This window comes from Sciurus carolinensis, chromosome 8, assembly GCF_902686445.1.
Source record: "Sciurus carolinensis chromosome 8, mSciCar1.2, whole genome shotgun sequence".
Lineage (NCBI taxonomy): Eukaryota > Metazoa > Chordata > Mammalia > Rodentia > Sciuridae > Sciurus > Sciurus carolinensis.
In genome coordinates, this window is record NC_062220.1 from 92,512,782 (window position 1) to 92,538,954 (window position 26,173).

General features: G+C 39.5%; 1 protein-coding gene across 4 annotated transcripts in view; it reads left to right on the plus strand.

Annotated features, from left to right (window-relative positions):
- Bmper (BMP binding endothelial regulator) overlaps positions 1-26,173 on the plus strand; it is a 251,351-nt gene that overhangs the window by 118,574 nt on the left and 106,604 nt on the right. For all 4 annotated transcript variants that reach the window (XM_047562764.1, XM_047562763.1, XM_047562766.1 and 1 more), the window contains exon 7: positions 24,189-24,288. In XM_047562764.1, the coding sequence (XP_047418720.1) occupies positions 24,189-24,288 (100 nt within the window). The remainder of the gene's footprint in view (positions 1-24,188; positions 24,289-26,173) is intronic.

Genomic DNA, 26,173 nt, shown 5'->3' on the forward strand with positions numbered 1-26,173 from the left:
CAAAACATTTAGGAAGAATCCGATTTCCTTCATAGAAGTTTGCTTCCTCAGAATACTTCAGTATTTAATTCAAATATTTTTTAAGGCTCCAAAGCACATGTGGTGGACTGTTGTTATAAGCAGCTTTCTAAGTTCTGCTACTCAACTTGGAATATGAAATAGCCTGCAAGGGTAATTTAGATTTGGCTTCACTTAACAAGATTACGACTGGGTTCACAAATGCCCTTATGGTTTGCCAAGAGTAAACAAATAAATAAATAAAAGTAAAAGGTAAGAGGAGAGGGAGGAAAGGATCTACCACACTGGTAAAATGGTCAAACAAACTTGACCTTTTCCATGCAAAGGCCCAGTCTCAGACACAGCAGTTATCTCATGCTCACTATTGTGATAGATAGTATGACTGACCATCCTTCTGAGCATCCCCTGGGATGCCAAAAGTGAACCATAAAATATCTCCTGTCATGGAAGTGGTTATGTGATCTGAGAGGGTTTGAGGTAGTACAGAATACTCTTTGCAACTGACAGTAAAATGAAACTTAAACTATTTGAGAGATTTGCAGCAGGAGAGTATAACTTGAGGAAACTTGGGCATTACTTTCCACAAGAGATGTCTCCTCATGAAAATAGCATCACTTTGGAAGTATCCACGTTAATCTCCTTCGTGTTGTGGGGCTTTAGGTTTTCCCAAGTGAAGAAATAATGGTTTAGTAATAGATACCTTGATTACCTGTTTATACCAATACCCACAGCTGTCACAGTTTGTCACCTAAGGCTAGTACACTTCATATATCTTTGGGAATCCACACTCTTCATTTATAACATTGTTTTGGGCTGGGGATGTAGGTCAATGGTAGAGCACTTGCACAGCATGCATGAGATGCTGGGTTTGCTCACTAGCACCTCAAAAACAAACAAAAGCAAAATGTTTTATTGTAACCCTCTATTGGGCATCAGTGAAGACTGAGGTTACCCCAGGGCAACAACAATCCTGCTTACTCTGCTGCGATATTGTTACTGTCTTTAAGTCTTGGGTTTATTTTCTCTACTCAGTAAAGAACTGAAGAACAGGATACAGAAATAGCAAGCAACAGGAACAGATTTCTCTAAAGAAAAGGAACCCTGGAGCTGGGAGTCCTGTAGGGGAAGTTTTGGCTTGTTCTTTATATGGTTCCTGGAGTTTCCTTCTTTTCTTATCTCCTTCCCTCTCCACCTCTCCTCACTATTGTCCTTTTGTTTTTTCTTTTCTTTTCGGTATTGAACCCAGGGGCACTTAACAACTGAGTCACATTCCCCAGCCCTTTTGTATATTTTATTTAGAGAGAGGGTTTCACTGAGTTGCTCAGGGCCTCACTTAGTCCCAAAAGGAACTGTGGGAGAGAGAGCTTGTCATCTCTGTCTGCTCTAGTTTAAAATGCAAATATCCTCCCTGGCAATGAGCTTCTGTCACAATATGCTGCTGTCGACAGAGGCCCAAGCTGATGGGTCCACTCCATCTCAGACTTGAACATCCAGAACTGTGAGGCAAAATAAACCTGTCTTTACTTGGTAAGTAGCCTATGTCAGGTATTTTGTTATAGTGGTATGAAGCTGACTATTACACTTCATATGGGAAATAGATCTGGTGTCATCCGGTTGTGATCCTATGTGTGCTTTCTTGCTGGTAGAGTGGCAGCTTTGCTACAGTGGCTGAGGGATGCTAAGCACTGAGTTAGTGCCTCTTCACTATCTGTCCTTCCCCACATTTCTCCTGTTTCCTTCCTCTCTCCATATTTCTGTCTTTACTTTCCTAAATATATTTCTTGCTACTTGCAACATTTTTTGCCAGACTTCAAAATCTTCTCTCAGTCTTCTGAGGACCTAAACACATGAACTCTAACTCCTGTTATAAAAATTTAACATAGAGATTGAGCAAAGAGAAATTATAAGGGTTCCAAGGGAATATGGAATTAGAGCTTATGCTGTGACATTTTTGTAGAAGTGATATGACTATTACTCAAAAATTTGAAGAGGTCCAGGTTATTGTGTTAAGAATCACTTGTAGGGAAGTAGGGAAGTAGGAGTAGATTGGTCATTTTACTGAGAGGGATATTTCTGTGAAATGTCTTTACTCATTAATGAAGCAGGTGGTAAAGGATTTCACAGTTAAAGTAGTATGTTGTATACTTTATCATCTGTTCAAGTAAACCAAAATTGAAAAAATGATTACCATTGATTCCTGCTTTTTTCTCCGGGACTGCCATCTTACTACCATAGCTTTATAAAAATAGGATGAAAATATTAGTTTGAATAAATGAAAACTGAATAGTAGAGTATTTTATCTTCTTTATTTTTTATTGATTTTCGTTTTCAAATTTAATGTAGGTATAGCAAAAGAGAATTAGGGCTAAAAGTTAATAACAAAATCAATAGTACCCTATTTAGCCATCCCTATATCCCTACTCTAAATCCTTTTCCCTATAGGTGACCAATTCCAATGCTTTTAGCTGTTTCTTCTGATGTATTTCTCCATTTTATTCAATAATTTGCATATAATGGTTTTTCTTGGTTCATCAGTTTTAGATATTACCTGTAGACTCATTAGTGGTAAATGAGGATTGCATAAGTTGTTTTGCATATTCCTCTATTTACTTTGGTATACTCTTGTATACTGATGTCACATTCTGATACTAATACTAATGATGATAACAAATCTTGATTATGCCAGTGTCTATTAAAATCCTAGGCAATAAATTCATATTTTGATGCAGCAGCTACAGAAAAAGCTCATTTTTATGTGATAAGCATTTTTAGGAAATGGATAATTCTGATGCATATGTCCAAGGAGAAAAATTTCTACAAATAAGAGAATGTCTGGCCTTAGGTTTGACTCTTGATCCTTTTCAAGGTGTCAGGTAATACTCCATTTCCAGAATTGTGGAGGATATGAAGTTGCAGTAATTGGTAAGTAATGACTCAGAGGTTCTGCCTTAATGAATAGAAAAGATGAATTTTAAAATTCCATGCAAATTGTTTGTATATAATTATGTAATTGATATGTATAAATAAGCATTTGCCCCTCCCTAAACATGGCAAACATGCCCTCCCCAAGAGTTTGCCAAGGAAAGCATGAATTTTAACTTGATCTTTTAATCCAGTGACTTATAATTTTTGAAATTGTTCTGAATTGCTTCCTTATATTTCTAAATATGTTTATAGTTGTCTGGGAAGTGCAACACTCTTTCACATTTGTTTAGAATCTGAAACAACATTTATCAATTAGATTGTCCAGCTCCAGAGAGCTTTGGAAGGCAGGGAGAGGAGTGACAAGTTGATCTGAAAGCTGATGCCCATTTTCAGGAGGTATTGGGATGAAAATTGAAAAAACTCTTTTGGAGTTTCAGAAAGAATCTTGGACCCCCTACTTTGGGTCTGACACTAGAATATTATATTATCTCTTGATCCAGCATTGTAAGAAGGGTGCTTCAGTATGAAACCCCTCTGGGGAGTTGAGAGGAAGGTAGAAGGGTTGAGACTGGGTAACACCCTACTTTCTTTTGTCCTGATTAGTCTGGGAACTGGGTTGGGGCTATAATTCTGGGTAGAAAGATTTGAATGGGTGGTGAGGAAACAGGACCAGGGAGAGTCAGGATAATGAGGCAAAAGGATAATTTTATGGACAACATAGATGTTCATCTGTCATGAACTATGAGTTCTCTGTTGGACTATTTCTTTGTCGTGGATCAACTTAGTGTAAGGATTGCATGGGTTTTGGAACAACAGAATATGGAAACTTCTCATTTGCTTCTTGGTTAAAACTTCTAAGCAAACAGCTGAAAAGGTCACGTTGTTGGCTTCAACACACCAGGTCTGAGTCTTTTAGGTCCCAATTTACTTATGACAATGACCATCTTATGAGAACATCCTGCCTGGAGCATATTGGAGGAGGAATAGTTGGCTCCTTGGGCCATTAGATTGATTACAAGAATTCAGTTACTAAAATGAAAATGGCCACTGTGTTTATTTATGAAAGTGCTTTGTTGGTCTTCTAAGTTGAAGTTGATGACAGATGTGTTTTTAGAGAAAAAGTACAAACTCTAGAGATGTAAGCATCTGTTCTTTCTCAGTCTTGCCTTTTAGGCCCACTCTTCACTTTTTACCCACACAACAGACTTGTTTGCTTTCTTTCTTTCTTTTTTTCTACTGAATACCTGAAAATATGAGTGTCAATGACTAATGTGGATTCTTGACAGTTTTACTGGAACAAAACTGGTGTTTTCTGGCTTTGATTGCCCATATCTGGCTGGCGTTGTGGGTGGCTGTTGATGACCTTTTTTTTCTTAACTGCCTAGCCCATATGGCATTACAGTCTGTTAAGTGAACTTGCCGATTTAAGTGATGATGTACAGTGTTTCTGTGGGACCGTAGAGTTCATTTCTATGACCCAAATGTGCTGCTGTACTTGGATTTGTTTATCATGGTTATAAGAATTACTTCATGGAGGTAGACCTCAAGAATGTAAAAGTCAAAGCATTTAAGTCAGTGGTTCTCAAAGTGTGGTCCACAGACCCTTGGGAGTTCCCAAAACCATTTCAGGGGACTTGTGTGGGTAAAACTATTTTTATCATAATACTAAGACACTATTTGCCTTTTTTGCTGTGTTCACATTTGCTCAGATGGTGAGTGAGAGTGCTAGAGCCTGGGCACAGGTCAAGCAGTGACACTAAAGTGCATTATCCAGCACTGTGTACTGGATAATAAGAGAAAGAAAAAGGTCATCATTGTTCACTTAAAATGTCCTCAATTAAACTAAAAAATATTAGCTTTTATTAAATCTTACCCTTGACTGTACATTGTTTTAACATGGGACGTATGAAAAAAAAAATAAAAAAAGAACTGCTGCATATTAAAGTCCAGTGACTATCTGGGGGGAAAATGCATTTGTGTTTATTTGAATTGTGAACTAGGTCAATCACTGTTTTCATGGGATTCCATTTTAACCAGAAAGAAGGACTTGACAGATACATAATGGTTACTGAGAACGGGGTATTTGTCAGATATGTTTTCAAAAATTAAAAAATAAATGAACATATCACTTCAAAGAAAGCAAGTAGTAGTATTTATAGCTAATGTTAAGTTATAAACTGTCAAGTGAAAACTCAAATTTTGGAAAATTTTTATCTGCTCTGTGAGTTTGATGGCTTTCTAATGAAGGCTTTTCTGAAGAAATGGTACTAATAAATGTATTTTTTCATATTTAATAATGAACTACCTAAATCAATATTTTCCAATTGACCAATGCATAGTGTTACAAAAACCTCATACTTGGATAGAGTATCCACTGAAAGTACAAGAAAGAGCAATAAATTTAGATTTAAGAAGATAGTTCATTGATGTGGTTTTGTACTCCATATTACAACCAACTTTTACCAGTGTTGAAAATTTGGTATAGTATTAAAGAAGAGCATCCACAATTGGAATGGCTAATAATAGCCTCTATTTTCTAACCACACAATTATGTAAGGTTAGATTTTCTTCATATACTGCACCACAACAACACAATACAATAAATTGAAAGAAGTAAATGGGAGAATCCAGTGTCTTCAATTAAGACAGACATTACAGTAATTTGCAAAAATGTAAAATAATGCCACTCGTCTCACATTTTTATTTTGGAAAATAGAGCTATTTTTCATAAAATGGATTATTTATGTTAACATGTAATGAGTTTTTGTTATTTTTAAAGGAATGCATTTCTAAAAAAGTGTAATTTCTAATACAGTAATATCAGTAGATAGATGTAACCCATATCAACAGGATTCTGAGATGAAAATGTTTGAAAATTGTTCTAGCTATGTTTTCCATAGAGGGTCCACATAGGGTGGCACAGATTAGGGAACGATGGCTGGTTTTCTTAGCATTGCCACTTTGCTTTGGTTCCCAAGTATCTGTCAGAAATGCCCATGAGATATTTGCTGACTTCAGCCTTGATTCTTCCAGATATGAACATTGGGCTAGGGATATAGCTCAGTTGGTAGAGTGCTTGTCTCACAAGCACAAGACCCTGGGTTCAATCCCCAGCATGGTAAAGTAAACAAACAAACAAACAAAAAACCAAGAGAGAGATATGAACATTGTCCAGCTGGAAGGAGGCACCAACCAAGCCATAGACTCCCCCACCTGAAGTGGAGGAGAGGAGTCTGTGTGTAACAAGAGAAGCTGTCATTGTGTTTCCCACTGGCTAACTCTGTGGAGAGATGGACAGTTGGGCTGAGGAGAGGGCAATTAGCCAGAATGATTAGGCTAATTCTTATCTAAATAAATCCTGAAGCCATGCTTATCCAAAGACAAAATTAGAATTTGGAAAAGTGAACTATGAGTTCATCATCAAGTACCATCATCATAATGGAATATTAAATGGGTAATAAAATGTAAATTATGGAAACTCATAAAAAGTGCTCACTAGAATTTGAACTGTGGGACATGCAATGCCCAGTGGTACTGCAGTCTGTCAATGAAAATCTGTGTTTTTTGTTAGAGAAAGACATTATGCTAGGCACTAGGATACAGTGGTAAACAATGGACACAGACCTTGACTATATATAAAATTATTTATGCACATTGAACCAAATATGAAGGTCATAAGTGAAAAACAACCTTAGATGAATAGGGGAGCTGCCTCAAACTTCTTGTATTTTCAAAATATAATTTAAATTTCAGTATCAAGGGGATCAGTGACTAGAAATGAGTGTGAATTCATGCTCTTGTCACTGCTGCCTACAAAGTACCGTGACCCAAGCAGGAAAGAGGCACAGGGAAGGGAGCTGGTCCTTGTTGCTCCCAGCTTGGTGTAAGGACACTGATCCCCAAAGTTCCTACCTGGTTTTATGCTGTTTACTGTGCTACTCTGATCTAAAATAGTCCAGTCTCAGCCTCACTGGTGACCCTGTGAGTCCCACCCAGTGGGACCACCTACATGGAGTAAACAAGCCTTATCCTTGGATCTTTGTTTCTGCCATTACCTCCTACTGGGGATCCTGTGAGGGATCTACCTATCTACATCATGTCACTATTTTAAGGTCTCTCTCTGGGAGTCAGGGATTGAGGAGCTAGTTTGCTAGGCTATGAAGACAGGAGAAAGACAAGGTTGAAAGACAAGGTTGGCATATCCTACAAAGACCCCCTTTAAAGGCATGGAAACCACATATCCCACATAATCTGCCTGGGGAATTAGTAGCCAGCTATGTTTTCAGAGGATGTGGGAGGTAGAGTTTTCATACTATGGTATTTATAAATATTCCAGAAATGTCAGGCATTGGTTGAGTGACCTGGTTTATAGAATTGCAAAAGAATTGTGTTGAAGCGTACCATTCTTTTTATTTTCTATAGTAAAATATAGAAAAGTATAAGTTCCTGAGATAGCTTGTACTAACAGTATCCTACAAAACAAAACAACAAAGAAACAATCAACAAATAAACAAAAAAAAAACCAGGATAAATACTATAAGATATGGCATTTAGAAAACATAATTGGAATCTAGAAAAATAAAATTTTAAATTGAATTTAAATAGTATTTGTAGATAGGGAAAAAGGCTGTAGGGAATTAAGTTGATTGCTCAGTTGTTTAATTGCTCAATATAAAAACTTGTTTAACAAAAATTCTCACCAAGAATTGCCCCAATTAGGAAGGGTGCTATAACTGTAGATCCTTAGGACTGACCTACAGAAATAAATTGTAGTCAATCAGCATTTTTCAAGTTGTGTTCCTTATTATACTGTACCAGAGTATGTTCATGTGCCATGATAAAGTTTGTGTTCAAAGTTGGAGAAACACCAAATCCTATATTTTCCCAATTGGATATTCATATTCATTAATGGATTAAAAATAGTCACGCAATAAAGAAACCTATTTAACTTTATTTAACCTAACCACATTCATTTCTCTGTAAATATCTTGTCATGGAGCCCCAGTAACTCATATGTTATAAAATGCTATAGGAGATTACTTGATGTAAATTACACCACTGATATTTTTGATGGAAAGAAGTGATTTTTCTAAGATTCTAATGTCTCTGAAAGAAGACTCAGGTGAATGTTGGCATATGTTGAAAAGGAATTGTCATTCTCCTTCATGTCTGGCTAAGTCCTTCATGGGGGAAAATGGGTAGTCAGGATGGGGATATGACAATTAGCTAGAGGATTCCCTTTGCTAATGGTCATAGCCATCTGTTTCATCTGTTCTTCTGGGCCTTAAATGTGTGGTGGTTATTGCATCCCTCAAAGCTATTTTTCTTCTTTTAACAGAAAAAAAGCATTTTAAAGAAAATGGTTAATACAGTGACCTACTGTACCTGTGGGGTTGCCTCACGTATTAATAGGTAACACCAGCCTGTTTGTGGCCTGGGTAAAGGGAGCATGTCAGGATGTGTTACTTTCTATAGTGAGATGAAATGATTATCCCCACCCCCCAAACAAACCCCTCCTTAGGAAAACAAACACTGGCAAGTTTATTTTATAAAACCTGTGTAGAACTTATATAAATATATTGTGACAGCAGCTGTCATAGTGGATATGTCAAGGAAGTGCTTTGAAACTTTATGCAAATACATGGGCAATGTATACACTACTGTGCACCCCAAAGACTGCCCCATGTGTTCTTGGTGCCAAGGAAAACACAAACGTTCTCCAACTAATTCAGAGAGAAAGTCACCACAGCCCTGTGCTTTTCACAGCCTTGTTCTCTTGGCCCGTGAAACACACTTTGACTGGCTAGCCTGAAGGTAGAGGTGGGGACAATGCTGTACAAAGTTATACCAGAATTCTTATAGCTCAAGCACTGTGCTGGGCCATTTAAGCACATTTGTATTTATAAATTTTGCAGCAGCCTTGCTTGAAATAAAATAACCAAGACTCAGTTTAAAATGAATTGCCCAAGGCCACTCATTCATTCATTAGTTAATGTTAGTTCTGATTGGCTAACATACTTGTGCTCTGAAGAAAGTATTGCATATTCATAAGTGTGGATTATGGTGGCTATGGCCCTTAATATTTAGACTATACATTACCTTTTTGTTATAAATAGCTATCTGATAAGTTGGGTTCATGGACTACGATGAAACTCCAAAATGAAAGGTCTCTATCTCCCATTCAAAAACTATTAAGGTAGAAAATACAGTTACATTTATATTATACTCAGCATTGTATATAATTGCACATTCTTGTGAAATTATTATTTTGTGTTTTTGTTTTAAGAATGTGTTTTTGTTAGGCTAGGACAAAGGGTATGATCTGCCGAGCCTTTTAACTTCTCTAGACTAAGGTGGCCTTGCATTAGGCTCAGGTTTTGATCCATCTTCCCCAAACCCTCCAAGGCACTCTCTTTCTTTGGAATCACAAGTGGTCCATTCTCTTGAATCAGTCCTGCTGGAAAAATGGTTTTTCTCACTACAACAGTAATAGCACATGCCATGGTGGGAAAACAGGCAACCACAAGAGCATAAGGGTTCAAAATCAATATTTCTCAGAGGGTCCAAAGGGTTTTACTTGAAAAAGCAGAAGCTTTCTTAAATCCTGGAAATGAAAGGAGCAGTGTTTGCACTAAAATTTGCTCATAGCAAAAATTTTAAAAGATTCTATTCTCAAACATTCCCAGCTCCAAAGGTTGGTTGAACATACCTGTGATGTGAAGAAAGTCCTGTGTGGAGCCCAATGTTATGGGCAAAAAGATGTGAATCTTTGTAAAGAGGACATTTACTTCATGCAATAGGTGTGAAACATCTGTGTCAGAATTCTCTCAAAAACTCAAAATTTGCTGTATTATTAGACATGTAGAAATAAAAGTATCCATGAATGTGAAACTTATACCAAATTCCAGATAGCAGGTGATAAATCAATAGCTTGAGGGAAAATAGGAATTTTAAAATATTTATGAAATCTCAGTTCCTCTTAACATGAGCAGACCTGCCCCTTAGACTCAATATAGCAGGAAATAATTCTAGATCCTAAATGAAGAAGGAAAACCAGAAACCTCCATGGTTCTAAGAAACACGCCCATGGGGTTGAGAGTTCCTTCAGACCCCAGTTTGTATCCCTTACTACTTTGAATCAAAGTGACTTAACTCTAAGTTTTAATTTATTTATCTGTAAATCCAGAAAAAAAAATGATATCTTGACTCACAGAGTTCATGCAAAGATATGACAGAAGTAAAACTTTTAACCCAGGGCTTGATGCATGATACTCAGTATTAGCTATTGCATATGGTTAAGGTCAAATTAATTTGGAATTCTAGCATATGTCCTGACCATGAGCTAGTTATGTACATTGAGTTACTTGTTTATGTGAGCTCTCTGAACTTGGCAACCAAACACAGTAATGATTATTGAATCTCTATTAATAACATTGATCAATTTATTATTATTATTATTGTATACAAATGGGATACATGTTGTTTCTCTATTTGTACATGGAGTCAAGGCATACCATTTGATCAATTTAAAAAAAATTTTTTTTTAGTTGTAGATAGGCACAATCCCTTTATTTAATTTATTTAGTTTTATGTGGTGCTGAGGATCAATCCGAGTGCCTCACACGTGTGAGGCAAGCACTCTACCACTGAGTTTACAACCCCAGCCCCACATTGATCAATTTAAGAAGTGATTTTCTGAACTTCTTGGTCAAGAAAGGGTTGGGTGTCTAGCCATCTATGTAAACTTTCACTTCATCTGACTGTTTTTAAAGTATCACACCACCAATCATCCTCATGTTAGTTTTGCATAGTGAAATGGTGGATATTTCTGAATTTGCCCCAAGGATCTTCCCCTTCAACAGTGGTCTTTGAAGAGAGCCCCAGGTTTGTCCTGAAGGACTTCTCTCTGGCCCATGAATCAATGAAGCCCTGACTTTCTCTGAATGGACTAGGCATCCTCTGATTTCTAGTCAAAGGTGGGTTTCCAGTCTTCTTCCATTGCCTTCATAGGAACCATGGAGATTGTCCCTGGTTTTACTTGAAGATTTTTTTTTACTTGAAGTCCTGGCAAGCTCTTGAACTTCTGTCATTCTCCCTATGACCTTAAAACCAATGTGCAGAAGGCTTTTCCATTATGTATCATTTTCTGAAATAAAGTACGAATTGTGTTACTCATATAGAACTTTCTACCATACTTATTTTTTCCAAAAAATTTTTGTAGTTGTAGATGAGCAGAATGCCTTTATTTTAATGCAGTGCTAAGGATGGCACCCAGTGCCTCACAGGTGCTAGGCAAGTGCTCTACCACCATACTTTTTTAAAATATAATTTTAGTTGTAGATGAACACAATATTTTATTTTATTTATATTTATGTGGTGCTGAGGATCAAACCCAGTGCCTCACACATGCTAGGCTAGTGCTCTATCACTGAGCTATAACTCTATCCTTTTTAATGAAGCTAAAATTTGAACTTGTCCATCCATCTTGAAAAAGACCTTTGGGGTTGTCAAACATATTTTCACACTTATGGACTGTTGTCCACTCAGATCTCATACCTGACTGTAGGCAAGCTTTTTTTCCCAGCATCTGCCTTAGTGAAGTATCTACTTCCAGACTTTCCCATGCAGGTTCTGACCAATGTTCAAGATGATGGGTCTGAATCTGGCTTAATAATATTCCAAGAGGAGCTTGACCTAATGTGGTTCATCGTTTCTACATCAGGCCAAGCACTTTTTCTTCCCACCTCGCTAATGTATGAGTCCATTGTCTAAGAATCTACCTATGCCTTATGGATGTATACTGTTTATATTAGCACATTTTGAACTTCATTGATGTCAACCATCAGAGTCAGTGTTCTTTTTTTTTTTTTTTTTTTTGCGGTGCTGGGAATCAAACCCAGGGCCTTGTGCTTGCGAGGCAGGCACTCTACCAACTGAGCCATATCCCCAGCCCACAGAGTCAGTGTTCTTGATAGAGGAGCTATCACTTTCCTGGGCTGGGAAAGAGTTCATTTTCTGCCATCTCTGTCTGCCATTGTTTCCTTGCTCAGTGCTACTACCAGTTTCCTAGGACCTTTGGTTCTCAGCCTGGCATGGCCACAACTTCCCTATTCTTGATTATAATTGTCACTAATATCCTGATGGCCTTAGGTAACAAAGCAATGAGAGGTCTGTTGAGGAGGCAAAGACCAACATCTTTTTACTTTTGGTTGGTTCAACTCAGTTATAGGAATCCCAGATCTGTAGGGTCTGTACCATGAAGGCCTTAGTGACACAGTTCATGGGAGTTTTTCTTTCAACATTCTTTCTTATCTAGGACCAGAGAAACAGGCAACCACAGTATTGAAAATGGGATGATTTGAATGACTGATGTGTTCTATATGTGATAATTTCTTTCTGAAAGCAGGCTCAGTCACTAGGTGATTCTGTCATGTTTCATCTCTTCTTTCCTTAGGGTAGATTTTTTCTCAAGAAAAACCAATAAGCACCTCTCCTCTCCTTGGACTTGCCCAGACATGTCAGAACACTTTTTGGCCCAAGCTGGGACCCCCCACCACAACTGGTTCCAACAGACTATGCACTTCTTTTCCTTTGATCATATCTGGCCTTGATTAGAATCATCCAGAGAGCTTTCCAAGATTGGGTTGCAGCCTGATTATCTCAAAACACAAACTAAAAATTGGTTGACAAGACCAATACCCAAGGGTGCTGCTAGTTTGAATGAATAGTGCCAAGAAACTTCTAGTCTCTCTGGACTGTACTCCTTGATGGAGGCCAGACTATTTATTGTATAGCTCCATGACATCGTACTTACATTTTAGGTTTTTTGTTAGAATTTTGGGAAATTTTCACCAGGTACAAAAGAGAGACTGTACATAATTATATATACTAAATAGACATTTCGGTACTTTATATTTAAAGGCCATGATGTCTGATACAGAGAAACTCAAATGTTTGTTTAATGGGTGAATGAAAGCCCAAATGCTGTGACTAGTCAGTTGCCCTTCAAAAATTAAGATGAAGTTAAATGTAATCTTATTTTTCAGTAGTGTGTGCAGACATACTATACTTAGGAAACCCTCAAAGTATAATTTGGTCAAAATAATGAGGGGGGTCCAGGTATATCTTAGTTAAGAGCAATTCATTTCAAGACAACCAGTGTTTTTAAACCTCAGGAAACCTCACTGGAGCACACACATTTTTTTGAGTTACTTTCAGCTTTAACTGGCAACCTAGTGAGTAGGTGTTTAGTCAGAAACCAAATCCTTCAGCTGTAACGATGGTCTCACTGCAGAGCCACGCACTGTGGAAGTCAGAACAGTGACATGACTTATGCTTTCAGGGAATCCTCCACCTTGTTTGGGGCAAATGATTCACCTATATGAAACATGACGGAAATGAAATAAAACAATCTATAAAAATGCAGTACAAATAAACTTAATGGTCAGTTGGCTGCTGAAGCTTGGCTTTCTGTCTCTGCCATCCGGTATTTCTAGGCACTCTGACTCGTCGAAGGCCTTCATGTGGCTTCCTGCTTAGTGCCTGGCTGCTTGCTGGGGGCCATGGCATAGACAGCCTAGGGAACGTGAAGACATCCCTCCTCCTGCACGGTGGTGTTATTTCCTTCCTTTCAGGAGTGGCTCATAACTCATAGGAGGTGTGAGTTCTGAATGATTGTTCTTTTCATCTCCCTGGAAGCAGGCCAGACTGTAGATAGAGCGTTTGATGTGTCAGCAGCAGGCTTGTAACAGCCCTGACTACTTACATGATGAAAGGTTGAACTTTGATAAAAATGACAAAAAAAGGAAAAGGACTCTTTTTCTTGCTTTTGTGCTCTCCCTCTCTCTCTTTTTTTTCTTTCTGGGTGGCAGTTGAGAAACATACCACCCAGGTGGTCTTCGAGGTCTCTGGGAATCTGAAATATTAGGAGAGTGCTCTCTGGTGGATTTACTTGTTTGTTCATTGATCGTTTCGGAAAGGGAACACCCAGGCCGGCTGGCATGGCAGGGCAGACTCTCAGGGCCCTTATCAGCAAGCTCCTACCTCTGCTCCATGGGCCAGAGGGTGTCACCTTCCTCAGGGCAGATCACTTAAGTTCCAGCTGTCCCTCAGCACTTGTTTCCACACGCCAAACAAACTAGGGTTGGCAAATCGATTCAAATCCCAGCGCTTCTCCTCACCCCTCGGTTCCCAGGGTGTTTGTTCAGTGATTTCATCTGAGCGTGGTCCCACAGGGTGGTCTTATCTTCCTGCTTCTAAAATTGACCAAGAGGGGAGTGAAATATATGTGGAAAACCACAGCCAGTTGGAATCCACCTCAGCCGGGAACCCAGTCTCCGTGACTCCTGCGTCAGCCAGAGTGGAAAGCTTGTGTTTCAAGAAGGGGATAAATTTCTAAATCTTCTTTTTCAAAACAAAAACATAAACAAAACCCCCTGCCATTCAGCTAAGTGACAGGGAAGAGGTATGATTAAGAATTCAAAGGGGAAGACGAATCGACTTTTACTTTTAAATATGAAACTTTGCCAAATGCAATACTGAAACAACATTTAGAAAATAAGACTAATGGAACAAGAAGTAAAGACATGTCCATCACCTATTTATTTATTAGTCTAATATTTATTTCATGAAATTATGGCCTTTGGCACTGCCCCAGTATGCACTAGAGGTTCAGAGCTGTCTCCATAACTGGGCCTGCTCACTTGGGAAGTTGTTGAAAGACGGCTTCTGGCCGTGGTATCAGCAGGCGCAGGGCATGCAGTATGTGCCATGCAATCCACCCGCTGAGACCAGGACAGGCATTTTCCTACAGTTTTGGCAAGAATCTTGGAATATGATGAACACGGTCAAACTCTTTGGGAGTCATCTGTCCGACCATGGGAGAACACTGGAAAATAAGCCCTGCAGGACTTGGTGGTAGGGCCAAAGGGTGAATGGCCAAGTCCTACAGCTTAGTGGGAGCTTCAATTTAAGGGGTCAGTACTGACCAGCAGGACTGGCACAGTGCCTTCAAAGAGGTCTGTGGGCTACCAGGACAGTTTTCATACTTAATTCACTCTTTTGACGCTGTCCATCAGCACTTATGATTTGCCTGTGACAAATAGAAGAGAGTGAATAAAATGAGAAAGTCAGATTGTCTGGTTTGAAGTTAAACTTCTAATAGGGGGAAGGACAAATAAGGAGTGGACTTAAGGTTTTTCAGGATTTGCATTGAGATTCTTGGCTATCTTCCTGTCTCAGAAACATTGTAAACACTAGCTTCTTCAGAGATGGGGAGTGTTATAGTGGCATTCAGCCTGAAAGAATCACACTTGGGACTACACAGAGAAAGCAAATATCATTTCTTAATTGTGGTAGGCAGAATAATACGTTCCCTGACTGCAAAATTTCCATGTCCTAATTCTTATGACCTATGAATGTGACTTTCTACAGTGAAAGAGATTCTGTAGCCAGGCATAGTGGCACACGCCTGTAATCCTGGCAGCGCAGGAAGCTGAGGCAGGGGATCACAGATTCAAAGCTAGCCTCAACAATTTAGCAAGGCTGTAGGCAACCTAGTAAGACCCTGTCTCAAAATAAAAATAAAAAAGGGGTGGGGATTTGGCTCAGTGGTTAAGTGCCCTTGGGTTCAATCCCTGGTACCAAAACAAATTTTTAAAATAATAATTAAAAAAAAAGATTCTGCAGAGGTGATGAAGTTAAGGATTTTACCATGCAGAGATTATGCTGGATAATATGGGTTGCCCCTCTTTCAAGAGTCCTCATCAAAGGGAGGCAAGAGCATCAGTCAGAGAGGGAGGTGAAGTGACAGGAAGTGGGCCAGAGTCAGGGGAGATTTGAGGATGCTACGGCAATGGCTTTGAATGGGGAAGGCCATAAGCCAAGTAAGCAAGACTACCTCCAGAATCTGCAAAAGGCAGGGAAACAGAGACTCCTCCAGAGCCTCCATGAGGAAGACGGTTCTACCCACACCTTAATTTTTGCTCAATGAAGTGAAATTTAGACTTCTGACCTCTAGAACTGTAAGCTGATAAATGAGTGCTCTTTTAAGCTACTAAATTTTCATGGTAATTTTTTAGAGCAGCAATAGGAAACTGAAACAATATAAACAACAATAAAATTGGACTTAGAAACATGGACTGATGGAAAAAGTAAAAGGAATTTGTTTCAGGCTTTGGTTCTTGAGACAGAGCACTGGCTCATGGTTCTCTGAATAGGTAATGAAGTGTACAAAAGAGTTTTTGTTTTTGTTGGTCCAGTGGGTCCTTCTCAGCAGTTGTTGTTTGTTTGAGATTTTTATGGGACAAAGTGGGCATGCTGGTGGAGCTTTGCTGACATGTTTGGCTACCTGTGTGTAGAATTAAAGTTGAGTTTTATTTTATCACTTGGAAACAGAAACCCATATGTAGCCATAACATTCATGTTCTCAGGGCAGAAAGCTTCTAGAATCTGCACAGATTATACAGCCTGTGGTGTTCTCAGTGCACGATTCTACCCCTCTGCCTCATTCACATTTCCAACTCACCCTATTTCTCCCTGACCTCCTCCTTTGTAAGCCCCCAGAAAAGATGCCTACAGCCACCAGCGAAGTGGACTGGACCTGGTTCTTCCCTCAGTGAGAAGTGCTCCCCATGAAAAATGAGCTTCATTCTTCAAAACACATGTCTTGAGCACGTGTTAGAAGCTATGGTGTGTGCTAACTGCTGGGGGAACTAACACTATACATAAGCCTCAGGTCCTGCTCGATGAGACCTCCTGCTAATGAGGCATTTTGCAAAGTATACTGCCTTGGACAGCATTCCCATATACATTTGAAAGAGATGTTAGAAATGCATACTCCTGGACTGTGGTTTGAGGAAACACTAGTCTAGTCAACACTAGTCTAGTACTGTTCTCATGCCCAGGATTTGTGGCAATGTCTGAAGGCATTTTGGGTTGCTACAACCAGGAGACAAATGATGCTACTGGTATATAGCAGGTAGGGACCAGGGAGGCTGCTATACATCTTGCAATGCATAGGACAGTCCCCACAGCAAGGAATTAGCAGATCCCAAATGTCAGTTGTTTGAATGTTGAGAAACACTGATCTAATGGGTAAGTCTAATACCTATACATAAATTATTGCACCACAGGTGGTATATATGATCGCCTACCACCTCCGGGGACAATCACAATGCGTACGCTCTTCTTGATCACAGGAACCAAAAAAAAGTTTATTTCGCAAGTCTCAGACTTATATCGAGAACATCAGCCTATCAGAGAGTAGACTACCAGGAAAGTCAGCCTATCAAGGAACAGTCTCCAGGCAGATACCAGGATCGCCTCATGTACAACAGCCAACCAGAGTTACTTCCTAAAACTTGTTTATGAGTGCAGCTATGTCTGGCAAACTGCCAGGCGCCATCTTAGAGATCAGGCCAGTGTGCGGCTCTGGGGCCCTCAGAGCCCGCCCCTGACAGGTATATGCATTCACAAATATATCCCACTGTCATTGCATATTGTTTTGTACTTCATAAATATAGTTTGGTCAACCATGGACAGCATGTATTGCCTAGTGATACTGTAGCCATCTTAGTTTGTGTAAGTACACTCAGTGATGTTCAGACAAGAAGGAAATTGCTGAATGATGTATTTTTCAGGATGTATCCTCCTTGTTAAGCAGTGCATGGTTGTATATGTGTGTGGCACCTACCTGTGCCTCTCTCTCTTTCTCATCTTTCTATATATTACATGTGTACAGACAATATATGTATTACATGTATATATATATTCCAACACATAGTATGTGTGTGTATGTATGTGAAGAGAGAGACAGAGGGAGTGTCTGAGTGCTGGTCTGTGGGTTTTACTGGGGAATCCAGGGCAGGCTGAAGGCTGAGTTCCCACATCTGGCAGCTCATCAGGGTCACATGGTATGTCAGTCAAGGTTTTTTTCAGGAGGCATATGCAATACTGGTTATTTGAACAGAGAGAATGAATTATAAAGGTCTGTTAAGTATGTATAAAAAGAGAAATCTAAGGTATCACAGAGGCAGCAGTATCTGTGGGGTGAACCTCCCACCTGTAGCGTGGGCTAAGAATGGGAAAGGAGGAGAATTTTAAAACTTAAACAGTTTTAAAAGGTGGACTTGAAGTTCAGACTTCTGCAGAGGAGTGCCCTCATGCTGGAGAGGGGCATGAAATGTTGGCAAAACTGCAAGCGTGGTTCAGATGTTGATATGGGAAGATGACTTGGCTGTCCAAAGAGGCAGCATATCTGGGATGAGGACCATAGGAACAGGTGGCCACAGGAAATTGCAGAAGGAACTAGTTCCTCCCACTGGTGCAGAGATATGGTGTGCAGAGTCACAGCCTCAGTACTAGCACGTGGGGTATGCTTGGGAGGTTCTGTGAGTTGGGACACACAACTCAATGACTGGGACATAGTTGTAGCTTTAATAAAGTACAGGTGCCTAGGTACTGCATCAGAATCAATGATGTGAAGCCCTCTGTATTCTTTTTCCAGAACTCCATGAGTAATTCTGACTCAGGCTAGATTGGGAATCCTGCATAGCAATGAAGAGCCGTTACAGGTTTTCAGGTATCAACTTGGCACATCCTTATTTGTGGATTCAAAAGCAAAGTCTTTTAATTGAATTGTAGAGGCAGATAAAGGGCCTGTATTGGTGGGTTATAAATTAGGTATGAGAATGGATGATAATCACCTCCATCTTTTCCCTGAGGGAAGCCTCCAACTTACAGACTTTCACATTAGGCATGTCTTATTTTAGATATAAAAGAGGGAAGAAGAGAGAAAGAAGAATGGGAGAAGGGAAAGAGAATATGACAGGTAAAATACCCTTGGGCAAATAAAGTAAATGCATTATTTGGATTTTTTCTCAGTATAGATAATACAGTTTATCTAAGCCATTCACATCTAAGAAGTGCATGTAAAGCTGTAACCAGAATCTATGGGAAGACATATGAAATGACTCAAAGGGGAGGAAGTTCTGACTATCAAGTTCATAATACACCATATCCTAGCTGAGAAATTGTGCATCCATTCAGAGGCCATAACTGATAGAAAGGACTTAACTTTATGTTAGAGCTGAATTTGTATTTTGATCCTGCCACTTACTTGTTGGGAGGCATGTTTTCTGAGCAAGCTCCCTAAGGTTTAGTGCCTCGGCTTCTACTTTAGGGGTGAGGATAGCTTGCACACGGGGTCTTTGGGAGACTTTGTTAAAATGATAAAAGTATCTAGGCCTTCCAACAACCTGGACTTGTCACCCCCTTCCTATTCTTAGGGAGTTTTCTCTCTCCTTGGTCCCTCTGCTTCTGCTCTCTCAGCTCAACAGCTCAATGGCCTCCTTCACTTCCCAATTTGATTGGCAGTTGTTTTTTTTTTTTTTTCTTTCTGCCTCTATTCTGTGCTGGCCAAGAATGGGAAAATCCAAGTACCAAGACTGGAAGTAAGTGCCTAATTCTGAAAGCTTAGTGAAATGAAGTTCTAGGTCAAAGAGAGACATGACTAAGAAAATCCGCTTCTTTTTGTAATTTTTTTGATCCAATTTTTAATTCAGAGTGGTTGCTCTGCCCCAAGTCACCTTTGAACCTCTGGTTGTGGTAATGTAAGAATAAGGGGCCACTCAGAAATCCTTCCCACTTAAGATGTATTTATTTTCTATATGACCCCTCCAGGTTCCCTCTCCCTGGGTCCTACCATCATCTCAGAATAAATGAAGAACTCTATTCTTTTAAAACAATTGGGCACAGGAAAACATCTCTCTAGAATGTGGTAGAGTATAGCATTGTTTAGCAATGAATCAGCTCCACCACATTCTAGAGGGAGTTTTTTGTAACTGTTTAGTAACTCTGCTCCCAACCTCCTGTTAGGGAGCCCAGGCTGTGCATCCTGATCAAAGGATCAGTGCCATGTCTCATGCTGCAGGACAGTCTCAAGCCCTAATTCTCAGTGGGTCCTCGGGGGTTGGAGAAGCATCCCGCATGCACATGGCTGTGGTTTTATCATCTTGTACTCATCACTTTATTCAGAAAGACAGATTTTTATTATGCAGCAAAATTGCTGCTCTAGGGTAAACTTTGACACAAAGCAATTGTGTACTTGACTGAATCAGCTAAAACAAAATAAAAGCACAGAAAATAGGCCTGAGATAGATTTCAGATCTTTGTTTTAAAAACATCTACTGTCAAGAGAAGTACTTGGATGTGCAATTATAATAAAAGACTTTAGAGAACAAACTTGCCTTCCTAAGGATAAGCAAATGGTGAAAATCGGAACACTCACTTACTATGGAAGTTTCTAGCATTCCTTTATTTGACAACCACTTAAGAATACAGTAGTTTGTCTCTATGCATTTTAACCATGTGGGATGTTTGAATACTTATAAAATATGTTAGATTTTTAATTATGTTGGTCGGACTTGTACCAGTTTTACATTTTGAAGTTGAATGTTGCCTTGGGCATCTCAGCACCCACAACATTTAGTTGGTACCTAAAATGTGCAGAATGCAAGGTGAGAACGTGCAAACTCCAAGGAGATACAAAGATAAGTCTGGGATGCAGACCCTCCAGAACTATGCCATGTTATCAGGATTCTATAGTTGAAGAGATCTGGAAAATACCAGTCTGGAACTCATTATGTGTGATAGCTCCACCTTTCATTCACTAATTTTTTTTATTGAGGTGTTCCTTGAACTTTGACTCTTCTGAAAGATATGAGGCAGAAAGGACTGGTCCTTGCTCTCAAGATAGTCTAGCTTGGAGGTAAAACTTATGTCATCTTGTAGGATTAAGCATTTATGTATATACCGAAAATTATGTATGTGTCCAATATACAGGGTCATAGATGAGAAGAGAGGAGATATGGAAAAGTGAAGGAGGTTCCAGGAAAGTGAAGGACTCAGGAAAACTTCACAGGTGGAGAGAGGCTTGAGATTGACTTTGAATGAAGCAAGATTTTTACAGGGGTCAGTGATGGAGGTCAAAGGGAACAAGGTGTATATAAAGAAGATGGAAGGCATGGAATGTTTTGGGGGGCAATAAAGAAATAAGATACTCTGGAACCTTCACTGGAGTTGGGATGGAGGGAGATTGGAGAGATTATTGGGTGTCTTGACAAAAGAGACATGTGATGTAATAAAGCTCTATTGTGCAGTAACTGAAAAATTTATTTCTTGCAACATAATTTATTTCTTGCTTATTTCAGTTCATTGCAGTGATCTTGCGGGTAGACATTGATATGGCGACCCAGGAAACCAGGCTTTTTCTCTATTCCACTCAGTAGGTCATCCTTCAAGTGAAAAATGAGAGCATGGAGGATTATGTGTGAGGAATTTCTATTGGGTAGGCTTGTGGGTGTGTTATATTGCCCTCCACTTCCCATTGGTCAGAACTCAGTCCTATGACCACTTACCTGTAAGGAGTGAGGGAAACGTAGTCTAGCTCTGAGAGAAAAGGGAAGCAGAGTTTGGTGCACATACATCAAATATTATACCCTTCTACACTGACTTTTAGCCTGACTAGGCTGAACTTTATCCTGAAGGCAATGGTGAGTCAACCTGAAGCTTAGCAGGAGTGGGGGTGTGCTCACTGGGAATGGAAGCTCCTTTAAAGAGAGAGATTTTTGTGTAATATATTCACTGCTATATCCCCAACCTGTTATGATGGCCCTAAAGAAATATTTGACAAAATAATGGAATGGAGAATAGATACTGGAAAGGAGTCCTGGACATATGGAACATTCCAGGATAGATTAGTGGAAGAGAGTGGAGGCAGAGAAGCCAATCGGAAAGCTCTTGTGACAATCTCAAAGAGCCGGAGTTAGTGTGGTTACAGTAGGAATTTGTTCATTTTTAGAACAGAAATGTTTACTTCTGCTATTTTAACCCTCTTAGTTCACAGCACAGTCACAGACTGTAGTTTAACCAGAGTCCCTGCTGAGTTGAAATCATAGAGGCAGGTTGTAAGCTGTGACTCTGTTCCTAGGAAGGGCCTGCACTTTCTTTGGAGGCATTAATTGGAATGCTGCCTCGGGACTTGGGCTGTGCCACAATATTGCAACCCAAACAAAATAAAACTTGACTAAACCAGCAAACCCAGATTGGAGTTCAAGTTACTTTAACGACTCTTGGGAAACACAAACTGCAGTTGTATTATGTATGCAAAATTTGCTCTTTGACCTCATGGTAAGGAAAATTACTGGAGTACACATGTTCTTTTGCCAGCTTTCCAAAGTGTTGGATAAGTTAACTCTTTTGCAATTATGCAATATTTTTCAAATTTTAATTTTAAAATATGCTTGAAAAATAGATGCTGATCCAACAAGAACAGGATATATGGGTGAAAAGAAAGTGTTCTCTGTACACCGAAGAGAAACCAGCACAGAGGCAAACTTGTGTGGCTGGAGTCTTCAGGATTTAGGAAGTTGCTTGTAGATGAATTTCTTTGAAATTAAAAGCTAAGGGCCGTGCCATCCTGTCCTCCCTTTGGATATGACTTTTGTGTTTTATGTGTAAGCTTGAGCTGATCTCAGGGGCTGGCCCAGACTCAGGTGACCCACCTCTGAAGTCTGATGACAGGCCCCTAACTTTAAGATTATGCAGAGTTGAGTGACAAATCTCAGACCAACCTGGGATTTGAGGGAGATTTTTAATGCTTCTTGCTGATCGGGAAATAATATAAAAACAACAGACGAGTTTTTTGTGGTATTTTCACATGTTCTCTATTGGTTTGGGGAAGAATCCAACATTAAAGAGGTTTCAAAATAACACATATTTAAAAAGACATGTAACATGCCCTCTCTTTTTCATTCTTCCCCACCAAAAAATAAACTAGTAATTAAAATGGCAAAAGTGGAAACAGAGGTGACAGCAGTTTGCCAGGATGAAAATGAATAGGATCCCCAAGGCCAAAGCTATTGCCTGTTGCTCATGCAGAAGGTGTGAGGAAATGCCTGACCTTGAGTCATTCCCTTTCTGGACCTACAACTCTTTGAGCCTCAAGTTGTCACTTCCTGAGGTCCTTGAGATATAAACCATCCACTCATGACAATGGATACCTAAAAGTCCACTAGTTTGGTTCCTAGCTCAAATCCTGGAGTAGCCAATCCACCGAAATCCCATTCATCTAGTAATTGTTTACCAAATTTTCAAATTTTCTTTAGAAAAAAAGAAGAGAACTTATAAAGTTCTTAGTGAATTTATATTAGTTCATAGTAAATTCAAATTTAATAGGTATCAATCAGCCTTACGGGTTTGTTAGATGTACATTAACTGGAAAATATTTTTAATGCTTTCTCTGCCCCAGCTTTCTGAATAAGCAGTTAAAATTTGCTGAGTCTGGAAAAGCAGGTTCTCAGGCTAAGGATAAGAAGGATCTAACAATGCATCTTGCATTCCAGAGAGAGGAGAGATACTTCCGGACAGAGAAAGCAGAGAAACTAAGGATAAATAAGGGTGTTAGAAGTTAAGGGTGCTGAGGACCAGAAAGGGTCAAGAATGAGCATGAGGAAGTAGGAAAAATATTCAAAAGCTCTAAAATTTCTTCCATGGGCTTCTAAGGCTCTTTCCATTCTTCTAATATCAGTCATCATAATCTTACGGACAGTTAATGGAAACAGATTTGATTAGTTAGAATCTAGGGAGATGGTTCTGCTAAACATTGGTTTCAGAACATCTGTTTTTATCAGATTGGTCACATCCTCTAGTTGGACCCTCAGTGGGCCATTCTAGAGATACCTTCAAGAACTGCAGAAAGATGGGGTAGGAAAGAGGAGGAAAAGGCTCATTAAACACAGAGAATTCCTTTGCTTGCAGGGGAATGGGTGGTAAGAGGTGCACTGACCTGTTAGGGTGGCCCACTCATCCTGGATTTGCATGAAATGTTCCTGGTTAGTACTGGAAGTCTCCAATCCTAGGCAAACTGAGTGGTTTGTTTCCTTAGACCCACCCAAAAACTGGTCTTGAGAAGGGAAAAGATAAAGAAAGGTGGTGGTGGGTGGGGGGAGGAAGGTGATGTTATCTGGAATCATCTCTTGAGAGGCAGACTTTTTGCAGCTGCAGTTGAGAGAGCCTACAGGGAAAAGAAAAGGATGGTTGGGAGGAATTACATGGACCTGAGCAGTCACCCCAAGGACCTAATAGTAGGGAAGGGCCTTAGGTTTGCTCCAGATATCTTGGTTGTATAGTCTATATGTACTGACTTTTCTAAATGTGCTTTTTTTTCTCTCTCTCTCTTTTCTTAGGGAGGCAGGACACAGTGCGTGAGAGAAGTCTGTCCCATTCTCTCTTGTCCCCAGCACCTTAGTCACACACCCCCAGGACAGTGCTGCCCCAAATGTTTGGGTGAGTGACTATTTTCAGGTCAAAGAACAATGCAATTTGCTCCAGAGTTTCTGCTGAGAGTGTTGATGCAGACTGCTATTTTGGGGTTCTGAAGTTGTCCTGTTCATGGCTTGTTTGAGGCAACTGCACCTTCTAATCTCCTGAGTGGAAGGTGTAAACAAGGGTTGGCTCTCATCTGAGGTCTCCACAGAGGCTGCTTTTATCTTCTCTTATATTTGGAACCTGGTACACCAGACCACCTAGGACATTGTCCCACAAGGTGAGAACAGTATTGAAGAAACTCTCTTTAATTGGGCCTATGACTATTGGTAGGAACACATGTTAAAGGCATGTGAAGTAAATATATGTAAGAATGTAGACTGGTGTTGTCTGTAGAGGCCAAAGCTCACCAGAGGATAACATGCCAGAAAATGAGAGATTTGGAAGGGAAAAAATGAATTATAATCAAAAAGAAAAAAGTACAAGCACTTTCTTATTGAGCATTTGGTGTGTATCAACCTAGGCATCATATGAGAGACTTTTTATGTGCTTTTCCCTCATTTAATCTTTCGGAGCCGTGAAATATAGTTTCTAAAATAAAACTCCTGTGTGTTATGTGGGTGCTATTATCAATTTTATTGTACTAAGAAGGAAGCATTCCTGTAGAATCTCCAGGGATCTTTGGGGGGACTAACTTTGTCCCTAATCACCTCTGGGTTTATGTTCCTAGTCCTGCTGTTTCTCTTGATCTCTCTTCTGTTTTTTAAAGTTTTTTTTATACCATTTTTCCGTTCAGAGACACCCCTTCCCCAATTTTCTCACATTCTGTGGTGCCATTGAATCAAATATTGTTTGAGATTTTATTGAATGTTTGCATCCAACAAGGGTGATTATTCTACAAATAAAAGTACAAAGAATCACAGGAATACCATGAAATGAAATATTAAGTTCCCTTGTTATAAAAAGTTCTTAATTATTTTGATTTTGGGAAAATTTCACTGACAGTCTCTTCTATTTGGGCTCCTGCTTCTTGTTCATTACCGTCTACACTCTTTCTTTGAGTCTTCTTTCTTTCATAGTCAGCTTTCTCCAACTCCAAACCATCCTGATGATTTATTTCTTTCATTCACAGGTTATTACAGCCATACCCCCAAATCTGTTTTCTTTTTATAAGTAAATTAGCAAATAGAGGTATTTTGTTAAACTAAGACAGTTTTTTCCTCTTTGAGGGATTCCTCTGTAATTTCATATAATGTTTACCTGCCTGACATGTGTACACACACACACACACACTTTTTGAGTAAATATGAAGTAACTAGAAGAACAAAGAATTGTTTAGACACACCTGATTAAAGGCATTCCCATTTGCATGTTTCCTTCATGGATTGCCAGTATGTATTTGTTCCCCTGGAATAAAATTAGCTAGTTCAGTGTGGTAGAAGTCACCTGGCTAAGGGTCATGGTAGAAGTACCGTTCCAGCTAAGCAGGAAAGCCATCACACGGGAAGTGGTGTTTGGATCAGACCCCGGAGATAAGTAGGCTTGATTAAGGCTTTGAAGCTGATGCTCTGGGCATGCTAAGTCAACTTAGAAGTTTCCCACATGAGCCATGGCTGTTGTATTGGATGCAGATTTTACTGATCATTTGTGGTTTTAAGATGGACTACAAAAGGAACAGTGCGTTTTGGGAAACTTGAAAAATCACAATTCCCTCAGATGAGAGCTTTTTTGGTTGGGCTAAACCACAGTGGAATGATGTGGAAATGGCTTGAATCAGGCTGTCCAAGGAGTCACAGAACCACTCCCTGGAATGTTTTATCTTATGTTGGGCCATGATGAATTTGGGATTAAGGTAAGATTTTGTGTTCTTTGATGATGAAATGAAACATATCCACACAACAAAAGA